The sequence below is a fragment of the Physeter macrocephalus genome, chromosome 9, assembly GCF_002837175.3.
Source record: "Physeter macrocephalus isolate SW-GA chromosome 9, ASM283717v5, whole genome shotgun sequence".
NCBI classification, from domain to species: domain Eukaryota; kingdom Metazoa; phylum Chordata; class Mammalia; order Artiodactyla; family Physeteridae; genus Physeter; species Physeter macrocephalus.
Window position 1 is genome coordinate 44088224 of NC_041222.1, and position 21837 is coordinate 44110060.

Here is a 21837-nt window from a genome sequence, read left to right on the forward strand (position 1 = left end):
CTTGCAGGGTTTCTGCTGGAAGATCAGCAGTTGACCTTATGGGCATTCCCTTGTGTGTTATTTGTTGTTTTTCCCTTGCTGCTTTTAATATGTTTTCTTTGTATTTAATTTTTGATAGTTTGATTAGTATGTGTCTTGGCATGCTTCTCCTTGGTTTTATCCTGTATGGGACTCTCTGTGCTTCCTAGACTTGAATAACTATTTCCTTTCGCATATTAGGGAAGTTTTCAACTATAATCTCTTCAAATATTTTCTCAGTCCCTTGCTTTTTCTCTTCTTCTTCTGGGACCCCTATAATTCGAATGTTGGTGCATTTAATGTTGTCCCAGAGGTCTCTGAGACTGTCCTTAATTCTTTCCATTCTTTTTTCTTTGTTCTGCTCTGTGGTAGTTATTTCCACTATTTTATCTTCCAGGCCACTTATCCGTTCTTCTGCTTTAGTTATTGTGCTATTGATCTCTTCTAGAGAATTTTTAGTTTCATTTATTGTGTTGTTCATTAGTGTTTGTTTGCTCTTTAGTTCTTCTAGGTCCTTGTTAAACGTTTCTTGTATTTTTTCCATTCTATTTCCAAGATTTTGCATCATCTTTACTCTCATTATTCTGAATTCTTTTTCAGGTAGACTGCCTATTTCCTCTTCATTTGTTAGGTCTGATGGGTTTCTGCCTTGCTCCTTCATCTGCTGTGTGTTTCTCTGTCTTCTCATTTTGCCTAACTTACTGTGTTTGTGGTCTCCTTTTTGCAGGCTGCAAGTTCGTAGTTCCCGTTGTTTTTGGTGTCTGCCTCCAGTGGGTAAGGTTGGATCAGTGGGTTGTGTAGGCTTTCTGGTGGAGGGGACTGGTGCCTGTGTTCTGGTGGATGAGGCTGGATATTGGCTTTCTGGTGGGCAGAACTGCGTCCGGTGTTGTGTTTTGGGGTGTCTATGGCCTTATTATGATTTTAGGCAGCTTCTCTGCTAACAGGTAGGGTTGTGTTCCTGTCTTGCTAGTTGTTTGGCATGGGGTGTCCAGCACTGTAGCTTGCTGGTCGCTGAGTGGAGCTGGGTCTTGGCATTGAGATGGGGATCTCTGGGAGATTATCGCCGTTTGATATTATGTGGAGCTGGGAGGTCTCTTGTGGACCAGTGTCCTGAACTTGGTTGGCTCTCCTGCCTCAGAGGCACAGCCCTGACGCCTGGCTGCAGCACCAAGAGCCTGTCATCCACATGGCTCAGAATAAAAGGGAGAAGAAAAGGAAAGAAAGAAAGAAGAAGAAAAAATAAAATAAAATAAAGTTATTAAAATAAAAAATAATTATTAAAAAAAAATTTTTGTAAAATAATAAAAAAAAAAAAGAAAGAAGAGAGCACCCAAACCAAAAAGAAAATCCACCAACGATAACAAGTGCTAAGAACCGTACTAAAACAAACAAAACAAAAACGGACAGACAAAACCCTAGAACAAATGGTAAAAGCAAAGCTATACAGACAAAATCACACACAGAAGCATACACTTACACACTCACAAGAAGAAAAAAGGGAAAAAAATATATATATCGTTGTTCCCAAAGTCCACCTCCTCAATTTGGGATGATTAATTGTCTATTCAGGTATTCTACCGATGCAGGGTACCTCAAGTTGACTGTGGAGCTTTAATCCGCTGCTCCTGAGGCTGCACGGAGAAATTTCTCTTCTTTGTTTGCACAGTTCCCGGGGTTCAGCTTTGGATTTGGATCCGCCTCTGCGTGTAGGTTGCTTGAGGGCGTCTCTTCTTCACCCAGACAGGACAGGGTTAAAGGAGCAGCTGATTCGGGGGCTCTGGCTCACTCAGGCAGGGGGAGGGAGGGGTACGGATGCAGGGTGAGCCTGCGGCGGCAGAGGCCGGTAGGACGTTGCACCAGTCTGAGGCGCGCCGTGTGTTCTCCCGGGGAAGTTGTCCCTGGATCCCGGGACCCTGGCAGTGGCGGGCTGCACAGGCTCCCGGGAGGGGAGGTGTGGAGAGTGACCTGTGCTCGCACACAGGTTTCCTGGTGGCGGCAGCAGCAGCCTTAGCGTCTCATGCCCGTCTCTGGGTCCGTGCTGATAGCCGCGGCTCGCGCCGTCTCTGGGGCTCCTTTAAGCGGTGCTCTGAATCCCCTCTCATCGCGCACCAGGAAACAATGGTCTCTTGCCTCTTAGGCAGGTCCAGACTTTTTCCCGGACTCCCTCCCGGCTAGCCGTGGTGCACTGACCTCTTCAGGCTGTGTTCAAGCCGCCAACCCCAGTCCTCTCCCTGGGGTCTGACCTCTGAAGCCCAAGCCTCACCTCCCAGCCCCCGCCCTTCCCGGGGGAGCAGACAAGACTCTTGGGCTGGTGAGTGCTGGTCGGCACCGATCCTCTGCGTGGGAATCTCTCCGCTTTGCCTTCCGCAGCCCTGTTGCTGCGCTCTCCTCCGTGGCTCTGAAGCTCCCCCCCTCCGCCACCCGCAGTCTCCATCCGTGTAGTGGCTTCCTAGTGTGTGGACACCTTTCCTCCTTCACAGCTCCCTTCCACTGGTGTAGGTCCCGACCCTATTCTTTTGTCTCTGTTTTTCCTTTTTTGTTTGCCCTACCCAGGTACGTGGGGAGTTTCTTGCCTTTTGGGAGGTCTGAGGTCTTCTACCAGCGTTCAGTAGGTGTTCTGTAGCAGTTGTTCCACGTGTAGATGTATTTCTGGGGAGGAAGGTGATCTTCACGTCTTACTCTTCTGCCATCTTGAAGCTGTATTGTCTACAATCTTATTTTTAAAAGAAAGTTATAAAAGCAGACTCTAAATCCCAAATCTAAAGGGGGCTGGCCTTGAGCAGACTTAAAAACGGACACCCCTCTGTTCAGCACCCTTCCTGCCAAGAAAAAGACCCTGATAAAGGAAGCCCCTACCTTTTAAGTTGTTGGAATACAGTTCAGAGCAGACTTTTTTTTTTTTTTTTTTTTTTTTTTGTGGTATGCGGGCCTCCCTCTGCTGTGGCCTCTCCCGTTGCGGAGCACAGGCTCCGGACGCGCAGGCTCAGCGGCCATGGCTCACGGGCCCAGCCGCTCCGCGGCATGTGGAATCCTCCCAGACCGGGGCGCGAACCCGGTTCCCCTGCATCGGCAGGCGGACGCGCAACCACTGCGCCACCAGGGAAGCCCCAGAGCAGACTTTTTTAAAAAAATATTTTATTGGAGTATAGTTGACTTACAATGTTGTGTTACTTTCTGCTGTACAGCACAGTGAACAGAGCAGACCTTTTCTGTGGAGACCTAAGTATATGGACACAGTCTATCAAAAATGCTCCTAATGTAAAATTTTCTCAGTGTGAGAAATACTAAGAAGATTGAAGAAGGGATTCTCCGTAAGATCTCTTAGAATAGAACACTGGGTGTGGAGGAAACTCATTGGGCATCTTGTCTCTTCTTTCCTCATCCGCTCCCAGCAGGAGCTCTGCCGCTGGCCTCTGTGGCCCTGCCCACCCCTCTGGTGTGCCAGGCGGTGTGGACAGAGCCTCAGAGTGACTCTGGCATCTTGGCAATGACAGGAAATGCTGAACTGGCCTACAGAGAGAAAACCTCTTTCTTGGCCACGAGATCGGCCTTCATGGCCATGAGACATTTTCTGGTAAAGTCAGAGAGGTGGTATTTTCTCCACATCTGGCAAACCCTTTCCTTCCCAGGTGTCTGGGGAATCCTGCGGCACACAGTGGGGGAGGCAGGGACCTGGGAGCAGAAACTGTGACCAGGAACAATGGCAGGTGCCACGTGTGTGAGGTGGGAGCTGCCGGGATGCCATCAGCTGCTCCCAGCGACTGCACAGCGAAGCCTGCACTTTACGTAGCAATCTTCAGATCCAGTTAAGATCTTTCCTTGGAGGAGAGTCTAAACTCCATAACTACTGTGCCAGCAGCACCCTCATTCTCATCCCGTGGGGACCCTGAGCCCCTTCTGCTCTGCTCTGCAGGCTGCTCTGACTTCCCAGAAACTTTTTTGGTGCCGTGTCTCCTTTTGTTGCTTGGAATTCCTTTCTCTCTCCTTCGCTCTCTCCTCCTTTGTGTAAAAGTCTTCTACCAGGAAAACCTTCTCTGGTCCCTTAAATTCTCCCCTGCTCTTCATCAACACAGAGAGGAAGCTCCTTGAGGGCAGGGTGAGGCTTTTGCTTGTATCCTGGGCATTCCCTGCCCAGCACTTTGGGAGCTGCTGCACACAATAGATGTGCTTGTTACTAAGCTTCTCGGTGGCGGTGGGTGGGGCAGCATGTTTCAAATCTTGGCAGCTCCCTTGGGAGGCCTGAATTGCTCTATTTTCTCCATTGTCCTCCATATCTCTTGCTTGTTTCCTTTGATCTGGCAAAGCTCTCCGGGTTTTAAAGGCCAACTTCAGGTTCACTTTGTTATGCAAAGCCTTCACCCTACAAAGAAAAGTGACCTTGACGCATTCCTTCAGGACCAAATTACATTAAAAAAAAAATTCCTTGGGAAAGAGGAGAAATGGGCTGTAACATATTCCCTGCCTGTGGTCCAGAGTGGAGAATGATGTTAATGAGCCAGCATCAGCAGAACTTGTACTTTGAAGGCTGGGCTTAATTTCGCCCTCCTGGCCACACAATTTTTGTGTTTTCCGGTAGCCTTAGTCAGTCTCTCCTTCTGTGTGTGTGTTTCAGAATCCCACCTTACTGCTGGGCTTTGCAGCGTCAAGGAGTACGTCTTCGTCCCCCAAAGTGCGGCAGGTTGCCTCGCACACATAGGCGCTCAATAAGTTTAGTGCTCTGAACATGAGTTGTTTCTCCGGAATCAGGGGAAGGTGGCAGCTGTGATGACTCCCCTCGTCCACCATCACGGTCGACACTTGGTGGTGTGAACAGTAGGCACGCTGTCGCCTCAGTCATCAGGCCTCTCCTGCTCTAGCTCTGTTTTAGCTCGGAAAACCCACCAATCTCTCGGTTAGGATGGTGAGCTTTTCTTCTTGGAGTTGGACAAGTGCTCCGAGGGGCCAGGCGTCAGCTCACAGATCGACTTTTCTCCCCATGTATCAACGTCTCCCTTTGGGTTCTTTCCCTTGCAGGGGAAGAGTCCTGAGGCTGATTTCTCAGTTTTCCCTAAATCTAGGAAATGTCAGGAGCTGATTAGTCTGGACATAGGGTTGCCCTGCGGTGAAGACGGCCTAAAAACAGGGAGCTGAGGAAGCCACCTTGTTCCAACTTGTTCCAGCAAGCGGCACCCCACTGTCTCCTCCAGATTCCATGACATGTCATCAAACAACATTGTCTTTTCTTAAGACCTTAATTTTCCTTAAAAAAAAATAAGAATGGGGACAATGGCTTGTACTTTTGCTGTACCTTCCTACCACTCAGCACAACATGCTAGTAGCTGGCAGGTAATTTTGAGATCTTGGACGTAGCAGTGCACAATTCTGCCTGGTTAACACTTAAAACTAGAAGCTAAGTAGGACAGGCACCACGCAAGGGATGGGGTTATGAAGAAAAATAAAACCCGGTACACATAAATCTACCACTTACTTGAGATGGCTGTGAATCATAAATTTTGGTTTCCTATGTGATCTTTCATATAGAAAACTGTGGGGTTTGGTTTTGTCGTTGAAAAGGGAGTATGGCTTCAGGTTTTCACATGAAGGACACAAAGTGCAACAACTCTGGGAATCTTGACACCAGAGAAGAGTGGGAGAAAAAACCTTCACATACCTTAAAATGAATTACTGGTTAACTACTATTAATATGCCATGGGCCCAGAGACCAGCATATAATACTGCAGGATCAATAAGGGTATTTATCATGTGTGGGTATTGATCTCTCAGGAAGGAGTGAATCATATTTCACGCTGCATATGTTAGTGCAAAAAAAAAAAGTAGCAGAGGGATTGGGAAGGCTTATCAAAGAATGGGACGTGTTGAGGGTAAATAAATGTACGGAGCCACAAATTGGGCCATTGCAATAAGAAGACATCGATTCTGTAGGCGACGTCTCTGCAAACGTCTCTGTTGGATGATTGCTGCTGGTCATTTTTCCAGATAACATACTTCTCTGGGCACTGCTTCCTTTCTTCGCTGTTGAATCCACACTTGCTGATCTTTCTTCCTTACAGCACACATTAGGACTATTCCAGTCATAAGTGACAACACTTAAAATAGCTGGCTTTGTGCTTTCATTTGCATCTTGGCAGAGGACTTAGGGGTTGATAATTCCTATAAGGGACCACTGGTTAAGGAGCAACCCCATTTTCTTGGACCAGTGCCACTGTACTTTCTCTCATTATGAATATCATTGTTAAGTCACCTTGACCGGTTTTTATTCTAGAAAAATAAAGAGTGAGATCCAGCTTAAGAATTTTCAGCAGATTCATTAAGGTGTTTGCTTTTCAGTATACTGCTCTGGTCTTTGTAGTTAGTCATACTGGCCTTGTGGTTTAAAGTACATACACACACAGCCTATTTCAAATTTTGTATGCTTTATATATTTTGTGGCTTGTGAGTTGGAAATCTTTCAGGTTTATAGTCAGTTAATAGTGACACTTAGCGTGACTTACCAGCTCAGTGGTGAAGAGACTGTCTCCAGTTACTCTTTGGGGAATTCTGCTGTAGCAGAGGTTGGAGAGATGGCACATCTTGCTTGTATTCTTACTCTGGGCGAGAGCTACATGTTCCTTCTCAAACTGGAGTAAGTAAAGCATGATCACTCAGCAGTGGAGCAAGGACCTGAAAGGGGAGCTGGGTGGCATCCCTGGTCCCCGGGTTACAGGTGTTAGTAGTGTAACGTGGTTGTTTGAAGGGAATTCCCGGAAAACCAGACATGCCAGTAATTTTCATGTAGTTCCTTTTTTCCCTTTACTGCAGCCTCCCTGTGCGAGCTTATAGTCACCTCTTCTGGCCTGGAGAATTTAAAGAGCCTCTCTATTCTAGTCTATAGACCACGTACATATCTAGAAGAGACTGTTCTAGCCTCGTCTGTTCTTCTGCCTCCTTATTCTAGATCCTTCTTTTGTGCTTGCATCAGACTGATTTTCCTAAAACATTTTTATGTTACTCCCTTGCTCTGAAAACTCATCGACTCCCTAGAGCTTGAGGGGCAGCCAGAAGCCCTTGGCTGGGATTCACATGCAAGGCCTTCCACAGTGCGTCCCAAAAGTAAGTTTCCAGTCTCGGCATCCACTGTCCCCTGACGTGACCTCTCCACTCCAGCCAGGCTCATCTGGTCACTGTCCCTGGAACCTGTCTTGTCCTTTCCCTCCTGCATTATCCTGTTGATATTATTCTCCTCTCGTGATTGCCTCTCCACCCTCACCATCTCTGAATCACCTCCGTCCTGACTCACGTCTCCACTCCCTTTGCTGATGGTGACGTCTGCCTATATTGTCATCGTGGCCATTGGATCATTACTTGTAGGATTCTCGGTCTACACCTAATTTTCCCAAATAGATGGGACCCTCTTAAGAAGAAATGAAACATTTTGAATACTTCTCTGTGCCTTTTACAATGTCTAGAGCAAAGCTTTGGACAGTTGTTATATGATAACTAATGAACTAATCAAATATAAGTACCAAAATACACCTTAAGGGGATTTCCCTGGTGGTCCAGGCCTTCCAATGCAGGGGGTGCGGGTTCGATCCCTGGTTGGGGAGCTAAGATCCCACATGCCTCGAGACCAAAAAAACAAAGCATATTTAAAACAGGAGCAATACTGTAACAAATTCAGTAAAGACTTTAAAAAAAATGGTCCACGTGAACAAAAATTTTTTAAAAAAATCAGCCACACTAAACAAAAAAAACACCTTAAGATCAAGAGTAAATGATTTCTGCATTACCTGCTCCTCTTTTTTTTTTTTTTTTTTTTTTTTCGGACTCTTAACCACTGCGCCACCAGGGAAGCCCTACCTGTACCTCTTGATAGTCCAGAAGCCTTATGAGGAATAGTATACTTTGTCACTATACTAGCACTTGAAAGGGTGAATTAAGCTTTTGTGGTTAGAATAAATGAAGAAAGTCTGGGTGTGAGCCATGAAAATCAGAACCATCTGACAGCAGTATACACACAGTACCCACAGCTTGTGATCCAAGCTCTGCAGTGATTTCTGTAGAAGCCCAACGTCTTTATTCAGTGGAATTCATTTGTATGCTCTTACTTGGTAGCCAGTCAGGCCTGTCACAATAATGCAGTCAGGAGTCACATATTTTTAGGGAGAATTTATAGAGCAGTTGCTTTGAATCTTTAAACTAGTGGTTCTCCATCTTTTGAGCGCATCAGAACCTACTGCAGGCTTTGTTGTAACTCAGGCTGCTGGGCCAGCCCTCAGAGTTTCTGATTCAGTGGGTCTGGGGTGGGTCCGAGAATGTCCATTTCTACAAATTCCCAGGTGATGCCAATGCCACTGATTCAAGGACCACACTCTGAGCACCGCTGGATTAGACACATAATTTGATGGATGTTTATTTCAGCCTTGGGAAATTTCCACTTACTGGTAGCACGCACATAAAGGCTGGGAGGCATAAAGATGTTTTGAACATTGACCAGGAATGTTAATTTGGAACTTTAAAATACGGTTTATAAAATAAGAATTTGGTAGTTCCACATGTCCCTGGAATGGATGCCCTCTCCTAGTGCTTTTTAAAATGTCACTTTTTGAGAGTGCTTAAACATTTTAAGAATCTAAAATATTTAGGCATTTACTCTCATAAAGCTCAAATGATTTTTATTTTATTGTTTATTTAAATGCTAGTATGAATCAAAACTTTTCCAACATATATCTTAATTTATTCTTAAAGGTCATTATAATTTGAAAGAGGGAATAAAATATGGGTAAGTAGAAAAGTGATCGCATTTTAATTAATTACAGTCATCTGTAGCAAAACAAATCCTTGCTTTGACCTGATGTCACATTTTATTTGAGGTTTACTCTGAAATTTATTGAAGCCATGCCCTTGGTACTTTGAGGGTTATTACTGACAACACTTTGTTTCTGGGTAAACTGAGGCCTGATTAATGGTCCTAACTAAAGTTATGATGTAGAAATTCATGAACCTGTGCCCTGATCTGAGAATGCTCGTGTTTTTGGGTTTCTGTTTTAATTCTTTACCTCCTACTGTATTTTGTTTTGTTTTCTTTATCAAGAAGCGTGCTTTTGAAGGGCAGGCCCTAGGGGTATCCAGTGTTTTTCAGCTGCAGGGATGGGCACAGGCTCAGTGGCCATGGCTCACGGGCCCAGCCGCTCCGCGGCATGTGGGATCTTCCCGGACCGGGGCACGAACCCGTGTTCCCTGCATCAGCCGGTGGACTCCCAACCACTGCGCCACCAGGGAAGCCTGCTTTTCTGATTTAAATAACTATAATTTATCATTTTTTGTGAAACTTGTATTGCTTTTATAATCAGGTTAACATAAAGACATGACATTGAAAAAGAGTTAGATACAGAAAACCATCTATTTTGCCACTACGTTGGTGTTTAAAATAAGAGATAGACCAGTGGGAAAGTTCAGGAGGAAAGAATTGCAGGTGCCTTCTCCAGACACAGGGAGAGTGATGGAATTGGAACTTTTCATCTCGTTAGTTGGGAAGAGGAGGACAGAAGAAAGGAAAGAGATGTATAATAAGAGAGTGGCCCTGACAATGCACCGCCAGGAGCCTGAGGTAGACGGACTTGCTATCCTGTCAGAGAAAAGAGACTTCAGTGCTGACTATAAAATGAGGCTGTAGAAACACATTTTGTTGTAGATCTCTCCCAAACCTTCCAGAGCATGCACGTTTAGTCACGCCTTCCCCGCATTCAGTCAGAGGACACTTTCTGAGCACCTGCTCTGGGCCACGTGTTGCTAGTCCTGGGAATTTCTCTCCACAGGCTTCTCCCTGCCTATGTGTGTTCAGCCCTTCTCTGTGTTTTAAAAATGAAATAACAATATCTTATTACTCCTTGGAGCTTCTAGTTTTTCCTCGTATTTATTTTGATGACAGGCTACTTGAAAAAACACTGTTCTTCGATCCCTTCTGCAAATATTTACCCCCAGGCGTCCGGCAGTCTGCTCAGCACGGGGGATGCATGGCAGTGCTGCTCGCTGGGTCGTCCCTTCCGACCAGAGAGAAGGCTGTTCACCGTATTCATCTGTTTCCTCATCGCTCACTGGCTCCCTTAGCTCCTTTATCTCTCGAAGGCTTCTGCTTCTCCAACACTGTGCTAAAACCACAGGGCCCTAAAGACCCAGCCCTCTATGGGTCTTTTCCAGAACTAATTTTGCTTGATCTCTTAGCAGGGTTGACACTGCAGCCTGCCCCTCTGCCATCCCTGTCGAATTTGTCCTCTGTGACCTTGCGTTCTCTCCTCCATTCTCCAGGGTTCTGGCCTTGGTGCTCTTTTCTCCTTTCAGAACATACTCTTCTGTAACAGCTCTCTCCTCTTCCCGGATGCAGCCAGCATCTCCCGGCGGTGACTCCTGAATCTCAGCTTCCAACCTCAGCCTCTCCCATGAGTGCAGGCGTCGAGTTTCTCGGCCTGGCTCCTCTCCCCCATGTCCGTGCCCCTCTGGCTCCTTGCATGGTGATGAAGCAGACTTACCACCTGCATCTCTGCTGCCACCCCAGGCCTCCCGCTCTTCCTCTTTGGCTTTTCCTGCGTCTTGTGTCCTGATGCCCCTCAGTCCTGCAGTTCTCTTGAGCTCATCTCCCCCGTGTCTCTGGTATTTGCAGTCTGCTGGGTCTCTCCCTGACTGCTTCAGTGGCTCCCTGGTGGCTCTTCCTGCCTCTGGGCTCTATTCCCTTTGCTTGTCTTAAGAATTGCCATCAAAAAAAAAAAAAAAAAAAAAAGAATTGCCATCAGTTGAATCACTCCAAAGCACAGCTCTGATCCTTTGTGCTCCTTGCTCACATATCCTCAATGGTTCCCACCACAGCCTGGAAAGAGTTCAGAGAGCTGGCCTGAGGCTTCCCCTCACCTGGCTGCAGCCTGCCTGTAAGACTGGCCCTCTTTTGCCCTTTTCGCAATTCTTAACCCGACAGCCCTGTCCATCACTCCCAAGGTCCCCTCCCACTTTCCTTCTTCCATCCCTTTGTCTTTGCTGCCCTGTTCTCAGTACTCTCTTTTTCTCATTTTCACCTATTTCCTGCTCCTCTTTTAAAGTACAACGCAGGTGCAGTTTTTTTCTATGACGGTCTCTGTAATTCCTTTCTAGGTTGCATGTCATCTTTCAGCCTTTGAGTTTCCATAAAAGTTTATGGGTATTCCTGTATGAGAGTCCTTGTTATAATTTGTAATCGCATCGTCCATCCTATACTGTAGACTCCCAGTGGGCAGGGGCAGCCTGATACCTTGCAGCCATTTTAGGCACTTGGCCAACTCTTAGAACATTGTTTAATAAATGTTTATTGGAGAGACGACTTAGGAGTCCATTCAGTTGTTTATTGGAATTGACAGCTTAACATCTAGACCCTGGGTCGGCAAACTTCAGCCTGCGGATCACTTTGGCCCACTGCCTGTGTTTGTGAATAAAGTCTTATTGCAACACAACCACGCAGCAGCCTGTACATTCTGCAGAGGAATGGCCACAAAGCCTAAAATAGTTACTAACTGACCTTTTACAGAAGTTTGTCTCCCAGGGTCTATACCATTGTCCAGACTTCAGGATTCAGTATCAGCGGTTAGAAGGAAGTGAAGGAAACAATGTTTTCTTAAACTCTTAGCCTCTTGCTTTGGCTCTGGGATATATCTGTGTGGACATACACATAGAAAGGGCACTAGGATTTTTTATTACTTTATTTAAAGTGAAATACAGTTAATTTTGTTGTAAGACTGTTGCAGACAGCCAAGTTAACTAGATTTGATCTCTAATTTCTTGACATTAGGATAGGAATGTCTAGGTAGAAGTTAGACCTGGTCAGGCTTTATGTGATTAAAATGACCCCTGCCTAAAATGTTTTTGGTATTCTCAGTAAAAATAATCACCAAGGGTCTGCCAGCTGTGCCGCCAGAGTTATACCAGCCTTAGGAACCCTGCTGTATTCCGACTGCAGGAGCAGCCGCGTGCCCAGGTGCCTTGGTCTAAAGCTCTGCGAATCTTGAGGAGGAAGGCCATACGTTGGCAAGGTTTAGAGGTAAAGTTCTGTAGGCCCCCATATTAATACCATGTTGTCTTTTTCTTTCTTTCTGTTTTTTTCTTAGTAGAGGGCCGGGTGGTCATCCAGGATATTCCTGCTGTCACCAGCAGAGGGCACGTGGAGAACACACCTGACCTCGTCTCCGACTCCACCTACTACAGCAGCTTTTACCAGCCGTCTCTGTTCCCGTACTACAACAATCTGTACAACTACCCACAGTACTCCATGGCCTTAGCCGCTGACTCCCCCTCCGGGGACATGGGAAGCCCTCTCGGGGGCTCCCCTGTGAAGAACAGCCTTCGGAGCCTCCCAGCCCCTTATGTGCCCGGTCAGACAGGAAACCAGTGGCAGGTAAGATGTTAGCAGAGAGTGAACTGGGTATGTGAAAACCACACACGTAAGCACACACTCACAGATGCGCACGCCCAACTCAGCACACGTGTGTGCCATTATGCAAAACGTGTAGAAAGTTTTCACTCTACCCATAACATCATTTAACCCCAGAGGTTGACTGCAAGGAATTGTAAAGAAATATGGATATATTTGTTTCTGTTTTCAAATTTTACCTTTCTCATCCTTCGATGTCATTTTGCATAAATACCCAGTTGGCCAGAATCAGCTTCACAAGTGGCTTATGTAAGAGGCCCCATCTCCTCTAGCCTTATCCCCACTCTTTAGAGCAGCTTAGAAAATGCTGGTTGTGGCCTTCTGGGTGGCAGTAATCCCAGTGATGAATTTTGACCCTGGAAGGGAGATGTGTTCTGATCTGTATGTTTGCATGGAAAGAAGGTGAGAGAAGAACTAGGTCACTGCTATGCTGGGCCAACTTGAGACCATTTTCAGCTGGGAATGGAGGTCAGTCTTTCATATGCTAAGTATGTGCTTCTGAAATAGTGTGCCATCAAGAGCTTTTAATATTTGGGATAAAACAAAGCATTTTGCATTATCAGGGAATGTTTATTCAGCACTGTTCTGCTTCCTCAGTTTTCACCATTTCTATCATGCCAATGTATCAGCAGCAGATTCAAGGCCTGGAAAGCATGCACAGGCTGGATTACCATGTTGTGGGAATGTGCATGCATGAGCACTTAGACTCTGCTCCTCCAAGCCCCCCTCCAACTGTAAGATGCCAGTTCTGAGAGAACTGTTCTCATTTTGGATGCATTTACTGTGCTTGGGCTTTCCCAGCTAGGCTTTGATTCCAGCACAATGCAATGTATGTATGTGGGAGTTTAGGGTAATTGACCTTCTTATACTCACTTTTAAAAAATGTGCATTGACGTTTTCCTCAGAGCAATTCTATTCCATTTTGCATTTGTAGATGTGGGGAAGTTGTTGATACTCACACCACCCCATTTTGTGGACTCTCACACTAGCCTTAGGGATCTGACTTCTTCGGCATGTTAATGTGTCAGCTTTAATTCCCTAGGCTAATCATCTTCATAAGTTTTCTATACATTTTAATTTTAGAATCAGACTTTTTAAAAAGGCGCTGGAACTCAGAGGTGATATGAGTATAAAGGAAATGCGATGATTTATGGATCTTCCGGCTGGACCCCTACAGGCCTTTCAGGGTGCCAGTTGGATTTTACGATTTGGGGCAGGTTTTAGGTTTGATTTCTGTTAGAGACTCTCCTCTAAGAAAGGAGAAAGAAGTATCTTATAGTTCTTAAAAACCAGCTCATCCTACAGATTCCCATGAGGCAGGGACTACTGCTGGAGCATCCTGGTTTTCTGGCTACTTCCAGGCCAGAAATTAAGGGAAATTAGGGAAGGTCTCTGAACCTGTTGGCTTATGAGGAAAAGGATGAGAAAGAAAATTCTTAAGTGTCTTCTGAAAGAAAGAGAGCTCATGATCAGCAGCATCAGAAATCTCCTAAGTTAATTTACCCTCCCACTCTGTCAGGATCTTTCCAATGGCGTAAGATGGCTGACACACTAATGTTTGTTCTTAACTCCACCTGGAAGACCTGGGGAGGGTGTAGCAGAAGTCTTGGATTTCCTTGGAGGTCTCTTGCCAAGGTCCACCCTCTGGGGGACCAGGGACAGCCAAGAGGAGACATTCTCTTGGGCAGCAGCGTTGCCTGGTTTTGGAGCGCTGCCTCAGCCGCTGTGTACAAGGAGAGATCCCCCCAAGGGCAAGTTCTTGTACCCCTGCTGCTAAGGGTGAGAGGAAGAATGTTACCCATACTTTTCTTAGTCATGTGGGGGGCCTGCAGTTTTGATGCTGTTGGCGCCTTCTCTAGAACCACCGCTTACCAGACTGGAGAGAGGGCCCCCTGGTTAGAGGCCCAGGAGAGAAGCCAAGGCCTCATTTAACATAAGAGTTTGTTTTTAAGGAGGTCTGGGCTCAATCTATTTTCTAGCCAGTTTTCACCATTGGTAATATATTCCCATCTAACAAATTATTTTGCAGAAATAGGTCCTTCTCTGCTACTGTGGTTGATGCCTGTTCCTCTTAGTTAGTAATAACACCCATCCTGATAGTTACCATTTGTGGAGCAGTGAATCCTCCCACAGCCCTGGGAGGCAGATGGTATTGTCCCCTTTATACAGGTGAGGACATGGAGACTCAGAGGGCCACCACGGTCACGGAGTCACCAAATGGAGAGCTGGAGTTTGAATCTATAGCTGTCTGGCTCCAAAGTGTGTTTCCCAGCACCGTCTGGTTAACACTGGGTCTGCAACAGACTCGGAGCTACCGAGACGGCCATCAGTTAAGTACGAATACTGACACCCTCTTTAGCTCTTTAGGGCTTGGAATTCCTACCTGTGTCCTTTGCTTTTTATTGGGGGTCTTCTTGGATCCCTCTTCTGATTGTCTCTCTTCACTTGTGGGGGTTGGAAAATAAGCAGAAACTTCTAGAGCAGTGCTGAGGTGTGGTCACATCAGGTAGTGGAGAGCAGAGCCCCTGACACTTTCCTGAAATTCTCGGTCTTGGCCATTAGTGTTAAAATATGCTGAATTCCTCGCAGTTTGGAAGTTGCTTTTGGAATCTGCGTACAGATTTTCTTTTTCTTTTTTTAAATTTATTTTTTATTTTATTTATTTTTGGCTGCGTTGGGTCTTCGTTGCTGCGCGTGGGCTTTCTCTAGTTGCGGCGAGCGGGGGCTACTTTTCATTGCGGTGCGTGGGCTTCTCTTTGTTGCGGAGCACAGGCTCTAGGTACACGGGCTCAGTAGTTGTGGCACGTGGGCTCAGTAGTTGTGGCTCGCAGGCTCTAGAGTGCAGGCTCAGTAGTTGTGGCGCATGGGCTTAGTTGCTCCGTGGCATGTGGGATCTACCCGGACCAGGGCTTGAACCTGTGTTTCCCCCCATTGGCAGGCGGATTCTTAACGCCTGTGCCACCAGGGAAGCCCCCAGATTTTCTTTGAGTGTGATTTCATAAAGCATATGTAGGCACCCCTGCAGTTTGTGTGTAACATGAAAGGTGATCCAAACAATTGAGATAAGGGGGCTTGACCACATGGCCTCTCCATCCCTTCTAAGTCTGACATTTTACGAGTCTGTGGATTAATCTTGTAACCAGACCTGACCCTGAGCTTGACGTACAACCTTATAGTCACACCCACAAAAATTATTTCTCTTGGAAATAAACTCTAATGTTAAAAATTGAAGAGCCAACATCCATATAAGCCATCATTTTGCAAAAGGACAGGTGAAAGTCAGTCCAGTGATGGTCAGAGCTGAAATGGATCTTACAGAGATACCTTTCACCCCATCCTGCTGCAGGGAAGACTGAGATCCAGAGCTGGGGGATCTGCTCAGCACCCACAGCTAGCTGATGACAGAGCCTTGTCCAGAAACCAGGCCTGTAGATTTAGGGAAACAGTACTGTGTGTTTTGAGACACGTGGAGTCTGGCGCTTGGAGATCTATAGTCAATTCTAACTTGTGATTTAACTGTTGTGTAGCCTTGAGCAAAATACTTAACCTTCTGAAACTCAGTTGTTTTGTCTGTCAAGTGGGCATAGTACCGCCTTCAAAGAACTGTTGTGTTGCATGGATATATAAGGCAGCATAATGACTGAAGTGTATGTGGAAGTTTCTGTGTGTACCAACAAATGCTATGCTAATATTAACTTCTTGTGAATTTATTTCATTAACCATGATTGTCTCTTGGCCCTACTCTTTTTTGAAATCTATTTAATTTTCAGCCTTTTGTTCATATGTATTTTAGTTAGCTACCTCCGATCCCCTTTGTAATAAGATGGGGTATACATAATGCACATTTTTGTTATTGTTGAAAGACCACGACATGTGAATATGGATCGAGTATGAATGTATACGGAATAATTTTTATCAGGGTTGGGGAAGAATTTGATCTGCTTAGGAAATTGAAAACTGGAAGCATAGACAAAGATTATGGCGTAAAATATGTTTATTAACATGTATGTGTTATAAAGAAGTATTAAATAGAAAACACTTACAAATAATACTTATAACCAATATTTAAGGGATAGGAACTGTACAGCTCACTTTTTCACCAAGTCGCTATGGCAGAGGTATAGGGAACAGTGATCTGGAGCAGGGTCTCCCCTGACCTTGCTATTCCTATTGTTTCAGGAGGGCGCCCTGGCTCTGCTCGTCAGAGAGTGCCTTGCCCCCTTCTGGTGGAAGCCTCCTGGGGAGGGGAGGGGAGGGGAGGGATCCTCTCTTGGTTGTAGCCATGCTTTCCTGTCTCCTTTCGGAAGGTGCCCCATAGCTGCGCCTGGAGGGCACTGAGCTGGTCTCTCTCACTGGACCTTCCCCCTAACCCGGTCTGACCCCAGCTCTACCTGAAGGGCCTGAATCTTAGGTAACATCTCCTCCATCTACTGTCTTGACTCTGTTGCTAGGACCCGACTTCCCTTCTAACTCTTCACCAGAGTGATAACTTTTGTTATCCTCCTTCCCTTGCTGCTTTGGGTAACAGTGTGTTTGGGGGGAGTAGCATGAAAAGTTTTCAGAACAAAGAGCTCCTTTGTGATTCCTAGAAAAAATCGACTCTAGTGGAGATTGTCATAATTTTTTAAAGCCAGACTTCTTAGAGATTAGTGGGGAGGGTACTGAATTATTTACAAAAAGAAATCATTGACTTTTTAAAAAAAATTATTTATTTATTTATTTTTGGCTGTGTTGGGTCTTCCTTTCTGTGCGAGGGCTTTCTCTAGTTGCGGTGAGCGGGGGCCACTCTTCATCGCGGGCCTCTCATTGTCGTGGCCTCTCCCGTGGCAGAGCACAGGCTCCGGACGCGCAGGCTCAGCGGCCACGGCTCACGGGCCCAGCCGCTCCGCGGCATGTGAGATCTTCCCGGACCAGGGCTCGAACCCGTGTCCCCTGCATTGGCAGGCAGATTCTCAACCACTGCGCCACCAGGGAAGCCCCGAAATCATTGACTTTTTATTATAGAATTGAGATTTCCTGTAAGTCTCCCTATAAAGTCATGCAAGCCACTGATAATTATTGAGCACCTACTAAGTACAAAACCTAGTTTAAAAAAAAGAAAAAGCTAGAGCAGTCAACTGGGCCAGCATCCCAGAATCCCAAGGCTCTTTCGTGTTGATACCCTGCATGCATGCTGAGAGCTGCTTTAATCGCTCTGGGTCTGTTTCCAGCCTCTGGAGATTTGTGGCCCAATCATAGATTCCTGTCATGTTGTGAAACAGGAATAACATTTGTGACACTGGAACAAACTCACGATGAATGGCTGGTTCCACTGACCAGCAGCTCAATTTCACTTCTGCATTTGATTGCCTGCAAAAGCTCTTTATTGCCTGCTGCACTCCTTCATGGCAACATTACCTCTTAAATAAACATGTTGTACCAGGTTGACAAGGGAGAGGTACATATCAAGTGAGCAGAAATAAATATGGGAGGACTTCGAGCTGTATCTGGGATCTCCTTTCAGTCCCCCTGGTGGGCACCCCCTTGATAGGCTTTTCTGAATCTTGTGCCACCAGAGGTGGAGACAACCGTTCCAGCCACAGTTGGGGTGTGGTCACACGGCAGCAGAGGTGATTCCTTCCTTCTGATCATTCTTGGGGGCTCAATCTGAAGTGTCTCAAGATACGGTGGCCCGTTTATGATTATGCACCTCACTGGAATGCATTCGATTATTAAATAAACATGCAAGCAGGTCCCACCATGTGCTAGGGATCTACCACTGAACCAAATGGACAAAAGTGCAAAAAGTAGGTCTTGGGGGAAGGCTGTTACCACCTGGTACATGAGAAGGAGGTTGGGGATCATCTAAGTGCCCTGGCTTTGAAACTGAGACACAGGCAGGCAGGAAGTCAGAGTCTGACCTAGGCTTTGGAGCACAGAGAACGGTGTCCCTTGTGGGCATTACTGGGATGCGGCCCGTCGGGCGCTTGTAAACGCCACCCCTCTTGACTGTGCTGCCTGCCTGCTGTTGTTCTCCATCCTGTACGAGCAGCCTGTGGGGGCCCTGGTTTTCACACTGCCTCCTCTTTTTATGAGCGTGGTTCCGTCGAGCCTGTTAGTTCGAAGAGCTAAGAAGTGACTTCTGGCGCGTGTGCGGTGTGGGCACAGATGCAGCGCCTCCACGTCTGTGCCCTAGGGTCTCCCAGGAGGGTCCAGAGGTGGGGTGGGAGGATAGGAAGCCAAGGCTTAAACCGGGCTCCCACTCCCAGGGACACAATCACAATAGCCAACCATTAATTAGTTAAACCATTAATTTTTAATATTTCTAAATTTTAAAAAACGGTATGTCAGGGAGAAGGTAGTAGAATGCAAAATCCACATCAATTTTGATGACGAAGTAGGGGACTTCAGATAAATTTTGTGCTCACCTCAGGCCAGTAAGCTGCACCACCAGGCCCCCGGGGTAATGTGCATCTGGTCACCTCAGACTACTGGGTGATGCTGGCTGGGAAAGAGCAAGTGACTCCCTGAGGACCTCGGGCCTTTTTTCTCTGAGTGAGGTGCTCTCTCTACAAACACTCAGGTGATCCACTAGGCTGCCCCTCCAATCCCATCGCCCTCTTTGTTGGCTGAATATACTGGCCCTGACTTCCCTTCTTAGAGCAAACTGGTTATTGGCCACTATTTGTTGGTGAACAGACACTGACAGGCTTTTTCCTCTGGAAAGAAAAAGTTTTCAAGCACATAGAAGAGGAATTTGTAAGGCTGCGTTCAGTTTAAAGCATGTAAAGGAATCTCTTTCCTCAGGAAAAGGAAATTAAATTAGATGTGGTATTTGCCTTGGGCTATTAGGGCTAACACCCCCTCCCATTTGTTTTTTAAAAGGGAATTACAGAGACATACATTTCTGTTGATGTTGCTATAATGTGGTGTATTTATTTGGTATCCACCTACTTTTGTGAACTCTGTTAATTCTAATAATTTTATAGGTGCTTATTTTAGGGTTTCTAGATTAGGTAGTCATTTCATAGAAAAATATTGATACTGACATTTTTCTTCCCCCTAAATACCTCCAAGTTCTAATTTATGTTCTTAGTGAATTATTCAGTTTAGATACCAGTGGTGGACGGCTGGTGTCATCTTGTTCCTTATTTTACTGGGAATGTGTTTTGCACTTCACTGTCCTGAATGCAGGCTGTTACCTGTGCTGGTTTACAGAGAAATGAGGAAAAAAAGGACAAGGGTTTTTTCTTACAGCTGAATTATTCAATTCAAAACATTGTTTTTATCGGGCCCGTCCCTTTCCAACACTTTTTTAATGAAACGAGGATTTTTTTTTCATAAATGCCCTTACTTGGCAATATAAGAAGTTGGCGACTCTGTTCCTGTCTCCCCTGCCTCCTTTTTAAAAAGTTGTACTAGTCCGAAGACCAGAGAGAGGCTGCAAACCAAGGCACTGGCATCGTGTCACCATGACAACAGTGGAATTCTTTGGGGTCTTCAGTGTGCTGTGTTTAGCAGCTGTCTCAACCTCACTCTTTGCAGACAGGGTGTTGTTGTCTTTTCCTATCTTTTAATCTCAGCCCTGTTAACGCCTTTATGCTAGTCCAGCATTTTGTGGGGCTCCCTCACATGCACCCCAAGTAGGTCCTGCTTTCTGGGACAGTGAGGACACAGGGATTGGGCTTCCCAGCTCAGAAGACCAGTCTTGAAGAATCTTCCGTTTAAATGTAAAAGTCATTACAGACCACAGGAAGTTTAAAGCCAGTGAAGTGAAGGTGTCAGGCTTCCCAAAGTTTGGGGTTGCATTGCCTCTACTATAAACTTTCCCTTAAATGGCCTGTCAAGTCTTAGCCGCATCTGCAATTTTCTCCTCTGAAACATAATTCCTCATTAGGTTCTTCTCATTTAAGAAGAAATAATAAACCCAGTTCTCTTGGGCCTTTACCTCATATTCCTACACCTGCAGGAGACAAGCTTTGTTGGCCAGGGCACCGGTGGGGCAGCAGTGGGCCTGGGCATCCTGGGAAGCCCCCCGAGGTTTGCAGCACAGGAATGCAGTCGTCTCTTTCTGTTTCTAAACGACCTCCTTGTTGACACACACTGTCACAGAGGAATTGCTATTTTGTCACGTTCTAGATGAGTACAAGCCATGGGCACCACAGGCATCATCTGGTTTTTATTACACCTTTCCTGGAAGGAATGGTTGTTTTCTTGCACAGATTATGAAAGTTGAACGATTTGCATGCTTTGATCCTGCAAGAGGGCTGTTGTTTGCAAGAATTGGTGCCAGCGATAACAATATTCTTGGTGACTCTTGGTCTGGAACCAAAATTAAGGGAGGTGGTGGGTATTTTAGAAGCTGAACACAGATGCTGAGAGGTGGGGCTGAGGAATGCTCCTTCACTGCAGCAGTGCACACGAGAGTCATTTTTGCAGAGTATTTTGGATAAAAATGTGTGGATTACACAAGAAAGTGGAACTGGCCTCTGGAAACCTGGACACTGGTGGAGGCAGATCTGACTCAGAGAGGATCTCGGGGAGGGGTTGGGCCCTGGCCCTCCTAAGGGATTCTCAGCCCAACTGAAGCAGTCCAGTAGCATCCCAGGAAATCCAGATGGAGGGTGACCTCGGGTCCTAGGACCCTTTGGGAGACTCCAGTGATTCCTGGGCCGTCCTGCAGGGTCATTTCTATTCTTACATGTGTTCAGTTTAATCTGGACTGAGTTGGGAAACCCTGGAAAGGGCTGGTCTTCTCCAGGGACTACTCCATGATTCAGCTGAAGGCAGAAAAAAAGACATTATCAGTCTCTTGTGAGGTCGTTACACAATCAGATCTCTGACACAATAGCATCAGGTTAGTAAATGATACAGTCATTTGGGGATTCCGTAATCTGCTTGAAAATTAGATAATTAGGTCACAGTTTTTAAAAGCTTTCAGATTTGATTTAGTTAGGCTGCTGGCCAAAATCTTATCTATTTCCATTTGCCTTTTTAGTTTACTTTTTTTCCTAAGTAGATGTGAATATGATATAAAATGAGTTGCTTTTCAGAATGCTTATGTGTGTGCGTGAGTGAGTCTCAGACTTCGTGGGAGTCCATATTTGTGTGGCCTGGTAAGTGGCCCTCATTAGTTGGATAAAGACCAAAATCAAGGGAATGCATAATAGAGGCTGATTTGCCCTATATTTAGAGATATATTAGGAATATGGTAGTAGAAAAACAAAAAGAATAGGGTTATGAAAAATTTCCATATTACAGAGTGTGCATAAGAAACTCCTTCTTGTATTTATCATTCATACCTCGAGTGCCAGCTCTGTGCCTGGCCCTGCGCTAGACAGTCCCCTCCAGTGCCAGCTCACAGTGGGTGGATGAGAGAAAGGACACATGTAATTCTCTGATCGCTACTGTGG

General features: G+C 45.9%; 1 protein-coding gene across 3 annotated transcripts in view; it reads left to right on the forward strand.

Annotated features, from left to right (window-relative positions):
• The window catches only part of DMRT1 (doublesex and mab-3 related transcription factor 1), a 108142-nt gene that overhangs the window by 31919 nt on the left and 54386 nt on the right, over positions 1-21837 (forward strand). For 2 of the 3 annotated variants that reach the window (XM_024126884.2, XM_028493905.2), the window contains exon 3: positions 12126-12409. In XM_024126884.2, the coding sequence (XP_023982652.1) occupies positions 12126-12409 (284 nt within the window). Of the gene's footprint in view, positions 1-12122; positions 12410-21837 lie in introns of all 3 variants that reach the window. The other variant, XM_055087154.1, reaches the window with a different exon arrangement.